The sequence below is a fragment of the Geospiza fortis genome, unplaced genomic scaffold (assembly GCF_000277835.1).
Source record: "Geospiza fortis unplaced genomic scaffold, GeoFor_1.0 scaffold171, whole genome shotgun sequence".
Classification (NCBI taxonomy): Eukaryota; Metazoa; Chordata; class Aves; order Passeriformes; family Thraupidae; genus Geospiza; species Geospiza fortis.
Window position 1 is genome coordinate 6048046 of NW_005054313.1, and position 14991 is coordinate 6063036.

Sequence of the window (14991 nt, forward strand, 5' to 3'; positions counted from 1 at the left end):
TCGCATGGTCTTCAAATATCCTTCGCCCACCGCGGCCCCCCCGCCCTCTCATCGCTCCCCGCGCCCCCCGCGGTGCCCTGAGCGGGGCTGCTCGAGTACGGCTTTCCCCGACAATAAGGTGTCGGCTTGATAAGCAACATACACCCCCACCGCTCTGGCCCAAGGGACAGGTCTCGATCCGAATGGCTCGGGTGAAGCTTTTCCTTTCATTTGGTCATTATCTGTCCTTAATATTCGTAATTATGGTTACCTGACTTGGGAATGGACAAGTAACTTAAGGGGCTACTCGTACCCACTGATCTTTGCAAGCATGTACAAAGCATTACAGCTGCTGGCTAAGGATAATGTTCAGCTGCTGGTGAGTATAATCAAAAAAATGTGCATGTGCTATTTATATTCAATTTTAAAGTATTGTATTTAAACACAGCGTATTTTTATCATTGTTCAAGTAAAATGCAAAGCCTTGAGTCTGGCAATTAGAGATGTGTGAACACAGAGATCCCACTAACTTCCCATGGGAACAGAACGCCTTAACAAATTTCCAGTCACAACACTGATGCCTGCAAGTGCAGAGGTCTCTGTCAATCTCTTGCATTTTCATACTGATTGTGTTTGCCACTACATCATAATTGCACAGTAGTTCAGTTTTCCAAAGTGTTTAGCAATGTATATTTGCACTCAACCCACAAGAACTAACAGCCCCTTCTGATTTCTACTGGAGATGTAAAGCAGATAATTCTACTTTCCATCTCTGAACACTTTCAGTTGAACTTCCAACATTCTCTGTTTTGGCAGAAATACTATCCTTACCCAAGGCCCTTACTATTTCATTTTTAAAATCATAAAAAGCTATAGAAAATACTCACCAATTCACTATTTTCATGCTTGAACAGTCATTCACTAATTCAGTCCTCTCTTAAAACTTGGAATTTAACTTGGTTTGTTGCAAGTACAGTTTTCTCTCTGCTTACACAGATCTGGGTCCCTAGGCTTGCACAGGCAATACTGGCTGCTTTTGCTGATGTGAAGCTTTACTCATTAGTGCAACACCTTGAAAATTCAGAAACAGCAAAGTTCGTGGTGAGTCACAGCCTTTAAAAAATTATGCATGGTAATAAACACTGGTTTTGCATTGTAAAATAAGTGAGTGTAAATAAGTGCAAAATGATATGTCACACCTTGAAGAATCACCACCTTCATTTAGGTGAACTTGTTTTAATGTGTTCATAATTATTTTCAGTTCTTCAGCCAACTCTGTTCCTGGTTTACATGGTATTCCTGTACCAGAACTCTAACAAACACCATGGAGACTATTCTTACCATTTTTGCTCTTTCCTACTATCCAATAAAAGGCTCCAAGATGGCGAACAGGTGAGAAACTTTCTCATAACAATACTGATAATTTTTGATTTGGGATGACACCAATCTACTGATATTGTTTAAAATGCTAACTTTTTTCTTAACATCTAAGGCAACCAAAGCCCCCTCATTCATGTAGCAAGAGTTCTGTCCCATGGAAGGAACACTCTAGTATTTCCTCTAAGTATATTTTTAAGATTATGTTATAGCTGGATGTAAAATTAGCTATTCCCCTCTTTCCTTTTGCAAAGTGTGACGTTATGGGAAGCTTTTATTTTAAACTTTAAAACACTGGAACATAGAGTAACTTGGGAAAAGATAACTAAAGCTTTTTGGGGTCAGATATAGGTGAATTGGTGGTCACAATTTTCTTTATCACTCCCTATTTTAAAGTAGGTACCTCTAGTTAGCAACTCTATTGTAACAAAGCAATTCTAGAGTTGCAGCCTTCTAAGCAAGAGAGAGTATCTGCACTCAGAGAGTCAAAGGTACCTGCAGTATGAAAAACTTTTGGCCAGAGACATGACAGTTGTTGAAATGTCACTGTCTGCAAAAGAATTGACCAGACCTTTTGATAAGCTGCTGGGTTTTTATGTTTCTTCCTTCTAGTTGTAAGTATTTAGCTTTGGTTGCGCTTGCAATTATTATTCGTCCCACTGCTGTTATCCCATGGATGCCTTTGGTCTTCAGCCATTTTTTGCAAGAACAGAGGAAAGCAGACCTTGTCCTACACAACTGCATTCCAGTTGGGTAAGTTCTTTCTCAGTTTAAACTGGGACTGTGCACAGCTACATCTTAAGATTGGTTTTACCACTGCAAAGGCAGACAGTCCAAAAAACTTGATAGCATTTAAATAAAAAAGAGAACAAATAGAGTCCTTTTGCAAAAGTTTAAGGAAGGGGCACGTTTCCTTCAAACTGTTGTATATGCTGCAAAAAGCACCAGGAAAGATTTCATGATGGTGAAACATGAGCAGCATTCCAGCTTAATCTGGGATTGTGCCAAGGATACCAGGTGATGGCAAGTGGCCACTGTAAAATGGCCATGAGTATGGATAACCTCAAAAATACTAGGAATCAGAGTTTTGACAGCTGGAGAAGATAACAAAAGCAGTTCAGGCAATATCAGTGCAACAAACTTTCCATTTTTGCAGATTGGTCACAGTAGGAACCTCTTTAATAATTGACCGTGTGTTTTTTGGTGAGGTAAGCTGTTTTAAACTTGACTTATAAGAAGGTTGGGGTTTAGTATTTTAGCATTGGTGGATATTTCAGATTTCTCTGACTTCTCTTGTTTCTGTGACAGTGTCTGGTCTGTGATCCCTAAATATATCCTAAGCCACAAATCCTTGAACACTGACTTCTTAGGTATTTCAAATGATGGACATAAAATAAGTATGCTCAGTCCTCAATAGTTATCAACAAACTACAAACTTACACACTTCTGTGATTAATTGCTAAATATAGGAACTCCATGCTGAGTCTTAGTAAAAAAAAAAACCAACCTGAAATAGGAGTGAAAATGTATTCTGTAGGGCCAGTGATGACTGTGTAATTCAATGTAGCTGTTGGGTTTGACTTTGGATTTGTGTTTTAACTCCCCCCTATCTCCCAGTGGGTACTGGTTCAGCTGAACTTCTTGAAATTCAACGTGCTGCAGAATTTGGGAACATTTTATGGCTCTCACCCCTGGCACTGGTACTTGACTCAGGGACTGCCAGTTGTGCTGGGTCCCCATCTGCCGTTCTTTATTCACGGCTGTGCGCTGGCACCAAGGAGGTTCCGCATCCTTCTGCTGGCACTGATCTGGACACTGCTGGTGTACAGGTAATCTCTGCTGAGGGGAACTGCTGCCTCTCACTGCTTGTGTTCTTGGCAAAGCTCCTGTCCTCTCCAGAACAAAGCAGCGTAGTATTCAGTTAAGTGATAGAAAACTTAGAGAAACTGTTCAAACACTCCAAGAAATGCCATCAGTTATAAAACTGGTTCTAGAATTTTGTGTAATACTGCTTCCTGTATTGTCACCAACATGTATCTTTAGAACTGATTAGACCTTTAAAGAATAAAATAATTCATCATTAAATGAAATTTAAAAAATCCCAAAGCCAACACTCAATCACCCAGCAGGTGTTTAAACAAAAATAGAACTAGTTAGAAAACTGAGTTCATTAGATGCCTGTTAATGAAAACACCATTTCATTTGGTTCTTTAATACATCCCCACTAAGATGAGAGATTCTTAGACCTCTAAAACTTACTCCATTCACAAGTTTATACACAGCTCTTAGCTACCATAGGGCTGTATTTCTCACTGTAAGCTCGGAAGTGTAAGAAAAGGTAAGTTTTTTCTAAAGCATCAGAATTAACTGTAGGTTAAACAGAAGAGACACTTTCAGACATGAAAAAATAGAGCAGGTAAATAAATACTAAGCAATAAATACTTTTATACTATCGTAGTAATAGACTACAGCAAAACAGTAGCAAGACCAGAAATGCAATTTCTTCTTTCCAGCTTAAAACTGGAAGTAGCTTTATTGGCTTTAGGACTTTTTTACCTCCCTTAGTTTTGTAAGAACCCCTTTGAGTCCAAAGACCTGAGAGCTGCAGTAATCCCCAAAAAAGCCCAAAAAGTTGTCATGGGAAATTGTATATTTTTGTATTAGCAGAGGTTAAATTGCTAGATACAAAGGAGCACTTGAATCTTAGCTTTTCATCCACACTATTTATTGTGTCTTATTACAGAAAACAGATTGGTGAAGTACTGGTTAAATTACATCTAGTTGTCAAAGAATCAGACCACTCAATTGTAATAGCCAGGAGTTTTTAACAGTGCTTGGTTTAAACTGACCAAATAGTCTTAATTTGAATGTACTTATGTTCTTCAAAAGTGACAATTTGGATTTTTACTCTTAACTGCTTCAATACCAAAAGCTTCTTAATACATGCATGTGCTCTTCTTCCCTGTGCTCTAAAACACATTTTGTCAACAGAACTGAAGCATTTAACTTTCTTGCTGTACTACTGTATGTTTTCTTACAGCACACTGAGCCATAAGGAATTCAGGTTCATCTATCCAGTACTGCCATTCTGCATGATTTTTTGTGGTAAGCATTGGTTTCAAATGACTTGCAACCTTACCTGGATATGATTTTTACCCAGAGAGACTGTTAATGGTCAATGTAGGTATTTGATAAAGGATTCTTAGAATTAGCCTAGCCTTTTCTTACAGCTAGTTAAAAAGAGAAAGAAAAAAGATGAGGGAGAGCAAGTGACTGTAGCACAGATAGAGAATCCTTAGCATGGATAAAAGTATTCCTGCAAAAACGTGACAATTGTGTGCCTTTTCCCATTGTTACCTCCTTCAAGCAAAGTGGGGAGAAGGGGCACTGATTGGAGATGGGAAAAAAAATGGAATATGCTTTTCCAAGGCCAGAAGCTCAAAATTTAATAACAATAAAGGAATGCTGTAGTTTTCAGCAGTTTGGAGAAAAAGAATACCACAGCCATGCACATGTAGTTACCATTTATTCTGGCTCAACATGGACTTGCATGAATCAGAACACATCAGCAAGTTGCCATATATCATTCATCCAAACTACTGAATGGACTGGTTTTCACGACAAGAAATTAAATTTAAAGAGACAAAGCACTGATTTTGAAATTGTATTGCCACTGTATTAGGCTTTCAAAATGCGTGAATTGTTTATCTCCCAAACTTACTCCAATGTTTCTGTAGGATATTCTTTGAGATACCTGAAAGCATGGAAGAAAACTGCAGCAAGTTTCCTGCTGTTATCCAATTTAGTCCCAGCCCTGTACACAGGCTTGGTTCACCAGCGAGGCACTCTGGATGTTATGAGTCACATCCAGCAGCTCTGCAATCACTCTCAGCAGTCACAAGCTTTCGTTTTCATCCTGATGCCATGCCACTCTACCCCATTTTACAGGTATTAAAAGTGTCAACAGTGCCCTACACTAAAATCCAAACTCTTAATCAGAAATCAAGATTTCCTTTTTCCAAGGCTTAATAAATTGAGATATATAAATGTATACAGGAAGAGTTTTGATTTTTCATACAGTTAATACAGAGTGAATAGGGGACATGAGCCAAATGTTTATACCACAGAATAAAATTCAGCATCTAAGCTTTACTCATTTTTGTGATATAGCTTCGTATGAGGATATGCAGTAAGTCTAATGACTTCGCTAAGTATGTCACACTTCTTCATTATGATAACATTTTTAACAAAATTAAACACTAATTGTTACAATCAAAATTATTAATTTTACTTCTGCTGCTAGGCAGTAAAGAAATGTCATTACAACAGTTACGTAGGTCACTGCAAAAGGTTTTCAGTAGATCCTGGCAAGTAAACAAAATGTTAAAGCAGATATAACTAGTGAAGCTGATATAGAAAAGTACCTTTTTAAGAAACTGATGTTGTGCAAATGGTATTTTTATTAAGATAAATGTATTTTCTGTTAACTGCTAACAACACAGTCCCAGCAGTTTGGAGCTGAGTCTGCTTGCTCTACTTTGCTTTCATATGAAGTATTGAAGGGAAGAAAGTACTACTCTGAGGAAAAAAATGTAATTGATTTTTGTTTTGACTGAGGTGTCTTTTGAAGTGATGAGTCATTTCAAATCTCTGATTCTGGTCAGTTTATCATGAAATGTGTTTTTGTTTTTCTCCCTAGTCATGTTCACTGTCCTCTAAAAATGAGATTCCTTCAGTGTCCCCCAGACCTAACTGGCAATGTGAGCTACGTTGATGAAGCAGATGTGTTTTACTCTAACCCACTTGGCTGGCTGAACAAGGAGTTTTACAATGACACATTATTACCCAGTCACTTGATCCTCTTCAATGTGCTAGAACAGGTATGGTAACACCAAGATGAAACAAACTGCTTCTGAGGATAAGTTACAAAATAAATTAGGGAAGAGTTATAGTTAAAATTTTTGAAAATTGTTGTTCACAACTTTTTAAAACATAGCTTATATTAAAATTGACCCCTCTGGCCCATAATAAGATTATTGAAATCATTCCACTGCTATGTATTTAATGTTCATGTATGTCCTTTCCTCTGTGCAAATTCTACAGGCCACAAAGTAATGTTAAAACAAATGTGCCATCTATTCCCAGAAACTGCACTTTTAAGTAAGCAACAATGAAAACTAAAAACACCTGCAGTCACAGTACCTTTTAACCCCTCAAATCTTTAATGAAGTCCATGAATTCAAACAATGGTGGCTGGTGAATATCTGCTCCAGACAGGATCAAACAGGATAAGTGCTTCTTTTTCTAGCAGGCTTTCCTAAAATAAAGGATAAAGCTTCCCAGGGACAGTTGAACTGATGGTTGTCATGAGACTTTGGAACACTATTCTTATGCTCCCAGCTGTGTTTTCTTACTGTGGAAATTAATGTACGTTCATTTGCAGGAAATATCATCATTTCTAGCTTTAAGGGGCTATGAGAAAACAGCCACTATCTTCCACACTCATGTACCTCAAGGACGAGTTGGAAGCCACATCTCCATCTACAGGAGGAAAACTGAAATGAATTATCCCTGAAGATCAGGCTAGAGCCCGGACCTAAGGAGATCAGTTTTGCATAGCAGTAGCTATGCTTACACCTCGCACTGCAGAAAGGAGAAAGCACTGAGTCTGAAACTGGGGCAGTCCCATGAGGCAGCCAGTGGCTGCCTGCAAGCATAAAAACCTCTTCCTGAAGGCAGCTTCAGTAGCAGTAGGGCAGGGTGGTGTTCCTGATCCACCTTACAACACTAGAAATCATTGGGAAGACCAAAATTACCATATGAGTACTTAAGCAATAAAATACGGACAAGACTGGACCGTTTTTATAGAACTGTACAGCTTTGCTGAGTTTCTTTTATAATAAAAGACTTTTACCCACAATGTCTCTTTTTTTATTTTTCTTCTACAATATGCAGATATGCAAGACGTTTCAAGTGTTTAAATCAGCACGCTGATTAGAATGCAGCACAGCAAATTCTTCACAATTCAACAGGCTCTTGAACCCCCCCAAAGACAGGAAGCAAATATAAGGTTACAGAACACTAACAAATACATTACCACAATGTTGATCTATTTTTTGAAGGATGAGATGAAGTTAGTATATCAAACATTGGAGTTAGTAGTTGGTACATTATGCATGGCTCAAGCTTTAACTACACTAATGGAATGCAATTAAGCATTTTTTCATACACAGGTCATGGCATGCCTAGTTTCTGCAACAATACTGCTGGCACCCAAACTATCTTCACTTCCAAAGAACAGTTAAAGCAACGGTACAGAATATGCAAATCAGAAAGCCTGACTTCTGCCTGTTAACAAAAATATGTAAAAATCAAATTATTCAGAAAAAAAATTTGCATTTTGCTGCTTTGTTGAAAAACAATTAGTTTCCAGAGAGCATGTGAATTTTAATCTTAATTTTTACAATAAATTATTCAATATTTTGGATCGAAGGGTAGTTGCCCCAATTCTATTTCAAGATTTGCCATGTGTCTTCCATTAGTGCGACCATGTTTATGCCATTTACCTTCTCTTTTATTACGGTGTTGGTACTTCTGAGCTTGTTTTTCATGTCTGGAATTTTCAGTTTGTGTAAAAGGTCTTTTAGGTCGACTGCAAGGAGTAAACAAAAGCTTATTACTACTAAAAGCATTTTGTAACACAATTACATTTTCAAGTACAGCTTTTAACATGCTGAGGTTCATTGAAAACAAAATCAGTAGTAAGTAGTCCATTAGCTTGTAAGAAAAATGGTGGAGGCATTTCTTTGTTTAAATCACCAATAAGATGGTATATACAAAAGAAATGCTTTCTAAAAATAAAAATGCAGCTGGTATCACAAGCTTTTGTATAACAGTATCAGTAAAAGAATTTGGAATTGTTTTTCTGCAACCTGAAATTCTCACAAATTAGGTATTTAATTTAAAAATAAATTTCATTTGATAATAAATTAGGAAGATGGACTATAAATAAAATCATAAACTTATGTGTTTGCCAAAACCAAATGAACTGGGTAGCTGATAATAGGACTATCACCCTCATGGTTCACCTTTCAATAGGAGAAAGTGCTACGTTACATAATACTTAGTAACCCCAAAGTAGTTAATAGTTCAGACTTGAGCTGCAGTAAAGTACATGCAATGATAAATAATTCAAGTGTAAATTTGTAAAGTCCTGAGAACACCTTCAGATCTAGGAAAGGAATGTAGGAAACAATTGACACAAAGGGCCATTGTGAGCAAGTCTGAACAAAGCTTAGTCAGGGTCAGGATCTGAACTAAAGCCTGCTGTGTGATGAGCTCTGCTCTGGGCATACAGACTGACCCAGTATTACACTAATCTACAGGAGAGTAGTGACATGTATCTGCCAGAACAGAACTCAGACACACCTTAAATACACTCAAAAACCTCATTCAGCAAAGGACAAAAAGGAAGCCCCAGTTAATGCTCCAAGACAGTTCCTCATTCCATCAGACAGGCAATCAGGGCTGTTTGGTCTAAAGAAATCCTACTGGCAGTTCCAGTTTTCTAAAGAACCCAGTAGAAACATCAGATATGCACACAGACAAAATTTACATAACGGTTCTACAGATCCACTTTGTATAACATAATCTAATATTTCCACTAAGTCCTTCAGAAAGTCTTCTAGCATATGTGTGTGTGTATATGTATACACACACACACATACACATACCTGCTCAAAGACCAGCAGCTACAACAAGGACATTGGTTGTCCTTACAAAGAACACTTCTCTGTGTTACCAAGTACAGGAAACATGGAAACAAACCTGGGTCCATACTGGGGTGAATTATCATAATGGAAGTAGTATCTGTAGACATATTTGTCCAAATCCTCAAAAACCTTCTCATTATTACTTTGGTATTCCTTCATATCTTCCAGGTAATCCTTGACGTCATTAACAAAATCAGTGAACAGCATCTGGTCATGTATAAACAATCCATTGTGAAAAAATTTATTGATGAAATTTTCTAGTTCTCTCCAGTGATGAAAGTTATGTACAACTTGCTGCAAGTACTTTCTCATTAACCGATTAAATTCATCCACCCTGATGGGATCCGAAACTCTGTTAAAGAGACTAAGGAATTCTTGATGAGCACATTCAAAAATACCAGAGCAGCCCTTTAGGGCAAACTGATGTTTTCTATTACACAAATGATCATTGAGACATTTCTGGGAATCTGAATCTTTTTCATATGTTGTAAAATGATGTTTCCTTCCATTTCTGGATTCTTTGGGCATGTGAGGTCCCCTGTAATGCATGTGCTTCAGATTCTCGTAGGAGTTATGGTCTCGGTAAAAAGTTCGAGCTTTCTTGTTTGCCTCATATCTTTTATCACTTGATGACTTCTCTTTTTCATCAAAGATGTTTTTTGTGGTATCTTTGAAGTGTCTGAATGTAGACTTTACAGAATCAGAGAATTTTTTCAAGTTTTCTTTCACTGCTTCTTTAGCCTGCTTAATCTTTTCTTTATGGTGTCTTACAAACTCTTTTGTGGAATTTTTCATAGCATCAAAAGTTTCTTTAACTGAACCAAAAAATGTCTCCTTTGATTTCTTTCTACTCTTACTTTGCCCTTTAGCACCTTTCTTTTGTCCACTTTCATAAATTTCTTGTTTTTCAGACTGGTCTTTTGCTTCAACATACAGCTTCTCCCATAAGTCAGAGCGTTGTTGCTCAAAGTTCAGCTTCTTTTCTAGTTCTGCCAGTCTTCCTCGCAGAGTTTCTATTTCTTGATTTTCTCTTAATGTCTCATCATCATCAGCAGCAGCAGCAGCACTGTGAGGTGCTTGACGAGAACTTAAGTGTTCTAGTTCTTTCTTCAGAGCTTCTGTAACATGACGTTCTTTGTCCAGTTCTCGCCTTAGCATCTGTGCCTCCGCAAAGAGTGTTTCCTTTTGCCTGAGAAAATTGCTGTTCCTTTGCTTTTCCTCTTCCAAATGCTCCCTTAGTTTCTGATTTTCTATTACAATAGATTCACTGCTACTACCTTTATCTTCCAAGTTTCTAATTTGTTGTCTTAGCTTCCTTAATTCTTCTTGAAGTGAGGCCAAAGCTTTTTCTTCTTTCTCTAGAGATTCTCTTAAGTGCTGATTTTCTGCAGCAAGACTTTTTTTTTGAGAATCAAAGGATTTCTTCTCCACTTCAGTAAAGGTCAAACATGTGTCAAGATCTCCCTTGAGTGACTAAAAGAAACAAAAAGAAAACAAGCAGAAATACTACAATGAGAATTGTTACAATTTTAGCTAGAAAGACGAAAAAGCAAGGTAGCCCAAACAGAGCTTACTTGTCATTCTGGATGCAATGAAACATGCACAGCCAAGATGCAAAAATAGAGCTGGTTTGTTTATCACACGCGTTCTTGGCAACAAAGACCATGTGAGAAACTCTCCCAGCCAGCCAGAGGTCATCACCCCTCACTTGTATTGGTTTAACTAGCTAAAGAATAGTCAGTTAGGTACATGAACTCTAACATCTTCAAAGGAAATCAAAATGTGCAACTTTGCTGTTCATTTATGTTCAGCAAACTGGATTTACAGATTACCAAAAAATTAGCAGAAGCAAAGGCATTTAGCTGTTGGGGCAGAAATTCACAAACTGATTTTGAACCAAATCTGAAAATACTGTTTGTGTAACTATACACTAACACAAAAAGAGCTCTCTAGTCTTTTGGCATCATTGACAAGCTCTAGAACATACTGAATTATGACAAATGCTGCTAACAGACACATAAAAGAAAACCTAAAAAAAACCCCACTCCCTAATCTTCTCTCTGGATGATGCAACAGTAAAAAACCAGAAGTATGGCTTAAGTATTCAAAAAATTAATAACTATTGATAATTTAGAAAGGAAATTCACAAAACCTGTAGGTTCAACATGTTTTTACAAGCATTTTCTACTTCAGTTGTCCTCATTGATGACAACCTGGCACTGTATCACAGGGAAACAGTCTCTGTGTCCAGATAACTCCTAGACTACAGACATAAACCCCAGTATGTTTAAACACATTCCAAGAGCAAATTCAGTCAACATAAACACTTGTCAATAATCATGGGGAAAGTTCTCTGAAAGAACTTGCTAAAGACAAAAATTTAATGGATTTGTGTGAGAAATTAATTTCACTTTGAGCAAAATACACACATAACAGAATTATGCAATGACTTCAGCTAAGCTCACACCTACCCCCCCTTTGTGGTGCACTTGATCTCCTTGCTCTTGTTGGCACTGGTAAAGGTCATCTTTCAGATCTTTTAATTCACGTGTCTTTGTCACCAGCTGCTGCCGTTTCTGGATCTGCACTGTACCTACAAAGATAAAAAAAGTTTCTTTTGATAGACTGACTCAGAGTAAGCAGTTAGAGGAACAGAGGAACCTAAACATTATCTTCATTCTCTCTGTAAATTGAAAAGCACTCTTACCTTGCCATTTCAGCCCTGTCCTTACCAGTAACTTTAGCTGTAACAGAATTGTTTCCTTCAATGATAAACCATTTCTCAGACCCAAAAATTTGCTTCTACACTGTTTTTTTCATTAATAATAAACAAAGGAATCTTGGAAGACTACATAGAAATAAGTTAGATCCAAACAAGCAAGTAATGCAGGAAAGAATATTTTGTGACTTCTCTGTAAGTTTTTTAGAAACATGCAAATCAACCAGGATAAAAGGGAGACTATTGGACCATGCATTATCCACTTCAGAACTCCAACCTTGACTGTTAATTGAATTACATGAATAAGAGGGTATTATCACAGTGTTTAAATATTCATGCAGAAATACAATTATTACACACTGCTCACAAAGCAGCAAGTATTTCAGGCCCTGTCTTGCCCTTCCTATCCATAAGCAAAGGCTGCAGAGTAAGCAAGTGTCCTGTTTTTCAACTGTCAGACAAAGGCTGAGACACCCTGGTTTTCAGAAAAAGTATCTCTGCCATACTAGCCACCAAATTTTCTTTGTCAAGAACAGCTTCTTGACTGGTACTTCCTCACCTAACACATGTTCACTAAATCCTAACACTGATGTAGTTTTTATATATTTGCTTTTAAGATTCTCTTGAATTGACTCTAGAGAAGAAGGCAACAGCAATTTTTAGGTATTTCTTTCAAAACCATTGCACCATAATCAGAGATCTATTTCTGTATTTAAAGGCAGGGGGAGACATATTGTAAACAGAAGAAATACTCTAAGTACACTTACACTGATGAATGTTTTGTGCTCTCTTCTTTTTTATCTATTGTCAAGTGTGACCTTAAAAAAAGACTGTTCTGTTAAACCAAGCTGAACTATAATAGTTCAATTCAGCTAAGCAAAGGCAACATTTTTACAGCAATGATTTTAAGTCTGCAGACTTGAGAGCACAGATCCTTTCATAAATGAATTTAAGTATACTGACAGTAAATTTGGTTTTAATATTTATCTTTATAGATACTTTTGAGGAAGTCCATCAATCCTAACAATCTAAAGCCTGCAACTGAAAAATCATCATTTAGCATAAAGGGCTTATGTTGGGTAGAACCTGAATTGCAGAAAACACTTAAAGCTCTCTTTCTCTCCTTATCAAAAATCCTAATTTAAGTACAATAAGCAAAAATGACATTTAGCAACACTAAAAATTAACATATTGAGGTGCCATTCCTCAGTAATTGGTTTGTGTTTCCAGCTGGTACTCTAAGTCACAGTATGCTTCAGATTCTTTAAGTAACCAATCCAAATCCCTAGCATTATAGCTATAGTTACCCTTGCAGTTTCTGGTTAAAGAAAAAAATTAAATATCTGAATGTCCATAAGGAGACATTTTTCTGGCAAGGACCCTCTACCTAATTTAAGCTTCACCTGTTACCTGAAAAGTTGGCCTTCATTCAGTTCTCCTTCCTAGAGCATCACAAAACCAGTTAACTCAGTTTAATATTGATTAGGATATAGTTGTTGATTAAAATCTATTAATTAATCTAAGTAATCTAATCTACTTGCTTTCTGCATCTCTGAAAGTCTTAAGGGGGTCCTAGAGCTCTAGCTAAACAGAAAATATTATCCTGATATTGACCCAAAAAAAGGAAAGTAATTTTAAAAAAAGTTACACTTTCAATCCCCTTACATGACAATTAGCCAACAGTAGAAGAGTGCTGTGGGAAACATTCATTCCAATCTGAACCACAAAATTACAAAGTAGTCCTCTAGGGAGATGGATTCTCCCTGCAAGTTTGTGTTGGAAAAAAAAACAAACCTAAAAACAGGAAGATGGAAGCAGAACTTCACTTTCTTTCTAGTGGTAGAAAGATAAGTTATCCCATAGCCATGAAGAACTTTCACCTGAAGAAGCAAAAACTGAAGCCACACAGAGTTGCCTTCCTTCTGCTGAAAAATGCTGCCATCACTGTCATCAATGATGACAATTTTTATTTAGAAGTTCAGATTCAATGAATGAACAAGTGAATTCCTTAAAAAATGTATTAACTTGAGTCCACGTTCAAAGTGTATCTTTCATCCACAGATCTCCAAGTTCTTTAAAAAGATAGTATTTATTATTGACACCAAACTAAATACAGTGAAGTGATTATCAACTGAGATCTCATGTTCCCCCACAAGCACTACCACAGACTGGTGTGGTCACTGGGCTCCTCTATGCCTCTAGCATGCCAATGCTCATCAAGCAGTTTTCACACCAGTTACTACTACATAAAATGAGTTTGTATGATTGGCTTAGTTGCTCCTATAATCCCACATATGTTAGCAATTCCTGAGACTTGATTCATTGTTTTATTTTCCCAATGTACATGTTAGCAATTCCTGAGACTTTGTTTTATCCTGATTCATTGTTTTATTTTCCCAATGTAAGTATGCATACATATATGGATGTGTGTGTACACATACACACGCATGGTTTAAGAAGTAAATCTGAGCGCAAGCACAGCATCCACAGTACATCACTCAAGGCTCTTACCTTCAGGTTTACCTAAAATAAAAAAAAATGGGATCAAGTGAAAATTAATATAAATCTCAAAAGAAGTGCCAAGATTGAAATCCCTAACAATCGGTCAACACAAAATCCAAAGAGAATGATATCCCCATCTCCAATGAATCACATGTCTTTTTAGAAAGGCATATTTTCATATAAAACTAGAGCTACTCAGGAAAAATCACTATTTACCCCATTACTGTACAAAGTAGTGTATATTACATACAGCTGCACTGCTGAAGGACCTCCCTGTATTACCACTACAGCTGCAGATGCTTTCTCTCATCTTCAGGCTTAGGTTGTCAGCAGAGAACAAGATAAAACGTCGGAGCCACAATAAAACAGCATTTGCTACAAGATGCGCACTGTGTGTGCTCTGCTCTCCCTGAACTCACCGTAGAAGTGCCCAAAGCCCATGCTGATGGCGATCACCAGCGCCAGGACGATGCACCTGTTGAGGCCGCTGCCGAACTGCCGCTGCTGCTGCTCGTCCCGGGGCGGCTCCGCCTCGGGCTCGGCCGGTGCCGGTGCCGCCCCCTCGGGCTCGGAGCCGGACACCCCGCGCCGCCGCGGGCGCCGCTTGCGCACGGCCGGGCTGCCCTGGCTGGCGCTTTCGTC

The 14991-nt window shown here is 37.7% G+C and overlaps 2 protein-coding genes across 4 annotated transcripts in view; one reads left to right on the forward strand and one right to left on the reverse strand.

Annotated features, from left to right (window-relative positions):
* The first annotated feature begins 244 nt into the window (after nt 1-244).
* On the forward strand, nt 245-7276 carry PIGB (phosphatidylinositol glycan anchor biosynthesis class B). Its single transcript, XM_005419663.1, has 10 exons — nt 245-358; nt 976-1080; nt 1241-1371; nt 1969-2109; nt 2513-2564; nt 2974-3185; nt 4397-4461; nt 5094-5304; nt 6056-6236; nt 6800-7276. The coding sequence occupies exons 1-10, from the start codon at nt 311-313 to the stop codon at nt 6929-6931; spliced, it is 1278 nt and encodes a 425-aa protein (XP_005419720.1). The 5' UTR covers nt 245-310; the 3' UTR covers nt 6932-7276.
* CCPG1 (cell cycle progression 1) overlaps nt 7265-14991 on the reverse strand; it is a 20723-nt gene continuing 12996 nt past the window's right edge. Inside the window, exons 7-11 of one of the 3 annotated variants that reach the window (XM_031055866.1) lie at nt 14769-14973; nt 14359-14370; nt 11600-11721; nt 9184-10601; nt 7265-8008 (exon numbers count right to left, since the gene is read on the reverse strand). In XM_031055866.1, the coding sequence (XP_030911726.1) occupies nt 7831-8008; nt 9184-10601; nt 11600-11721; nt 14359-14370; nt 14769-14973 (1935 nt within the window). In that variant the 3' untranslated portion in view covers nt 7265-7830. The remainder of the gene's footprint in view (nt 8009-9183; nt 10602-11599; nt 11722-14358; nt 14371-14768; nt 14974-14991) is intronic. The other 2 variants (XM_031055867.1, XM_031055868.1) reach the window with 2 other exon arrangements.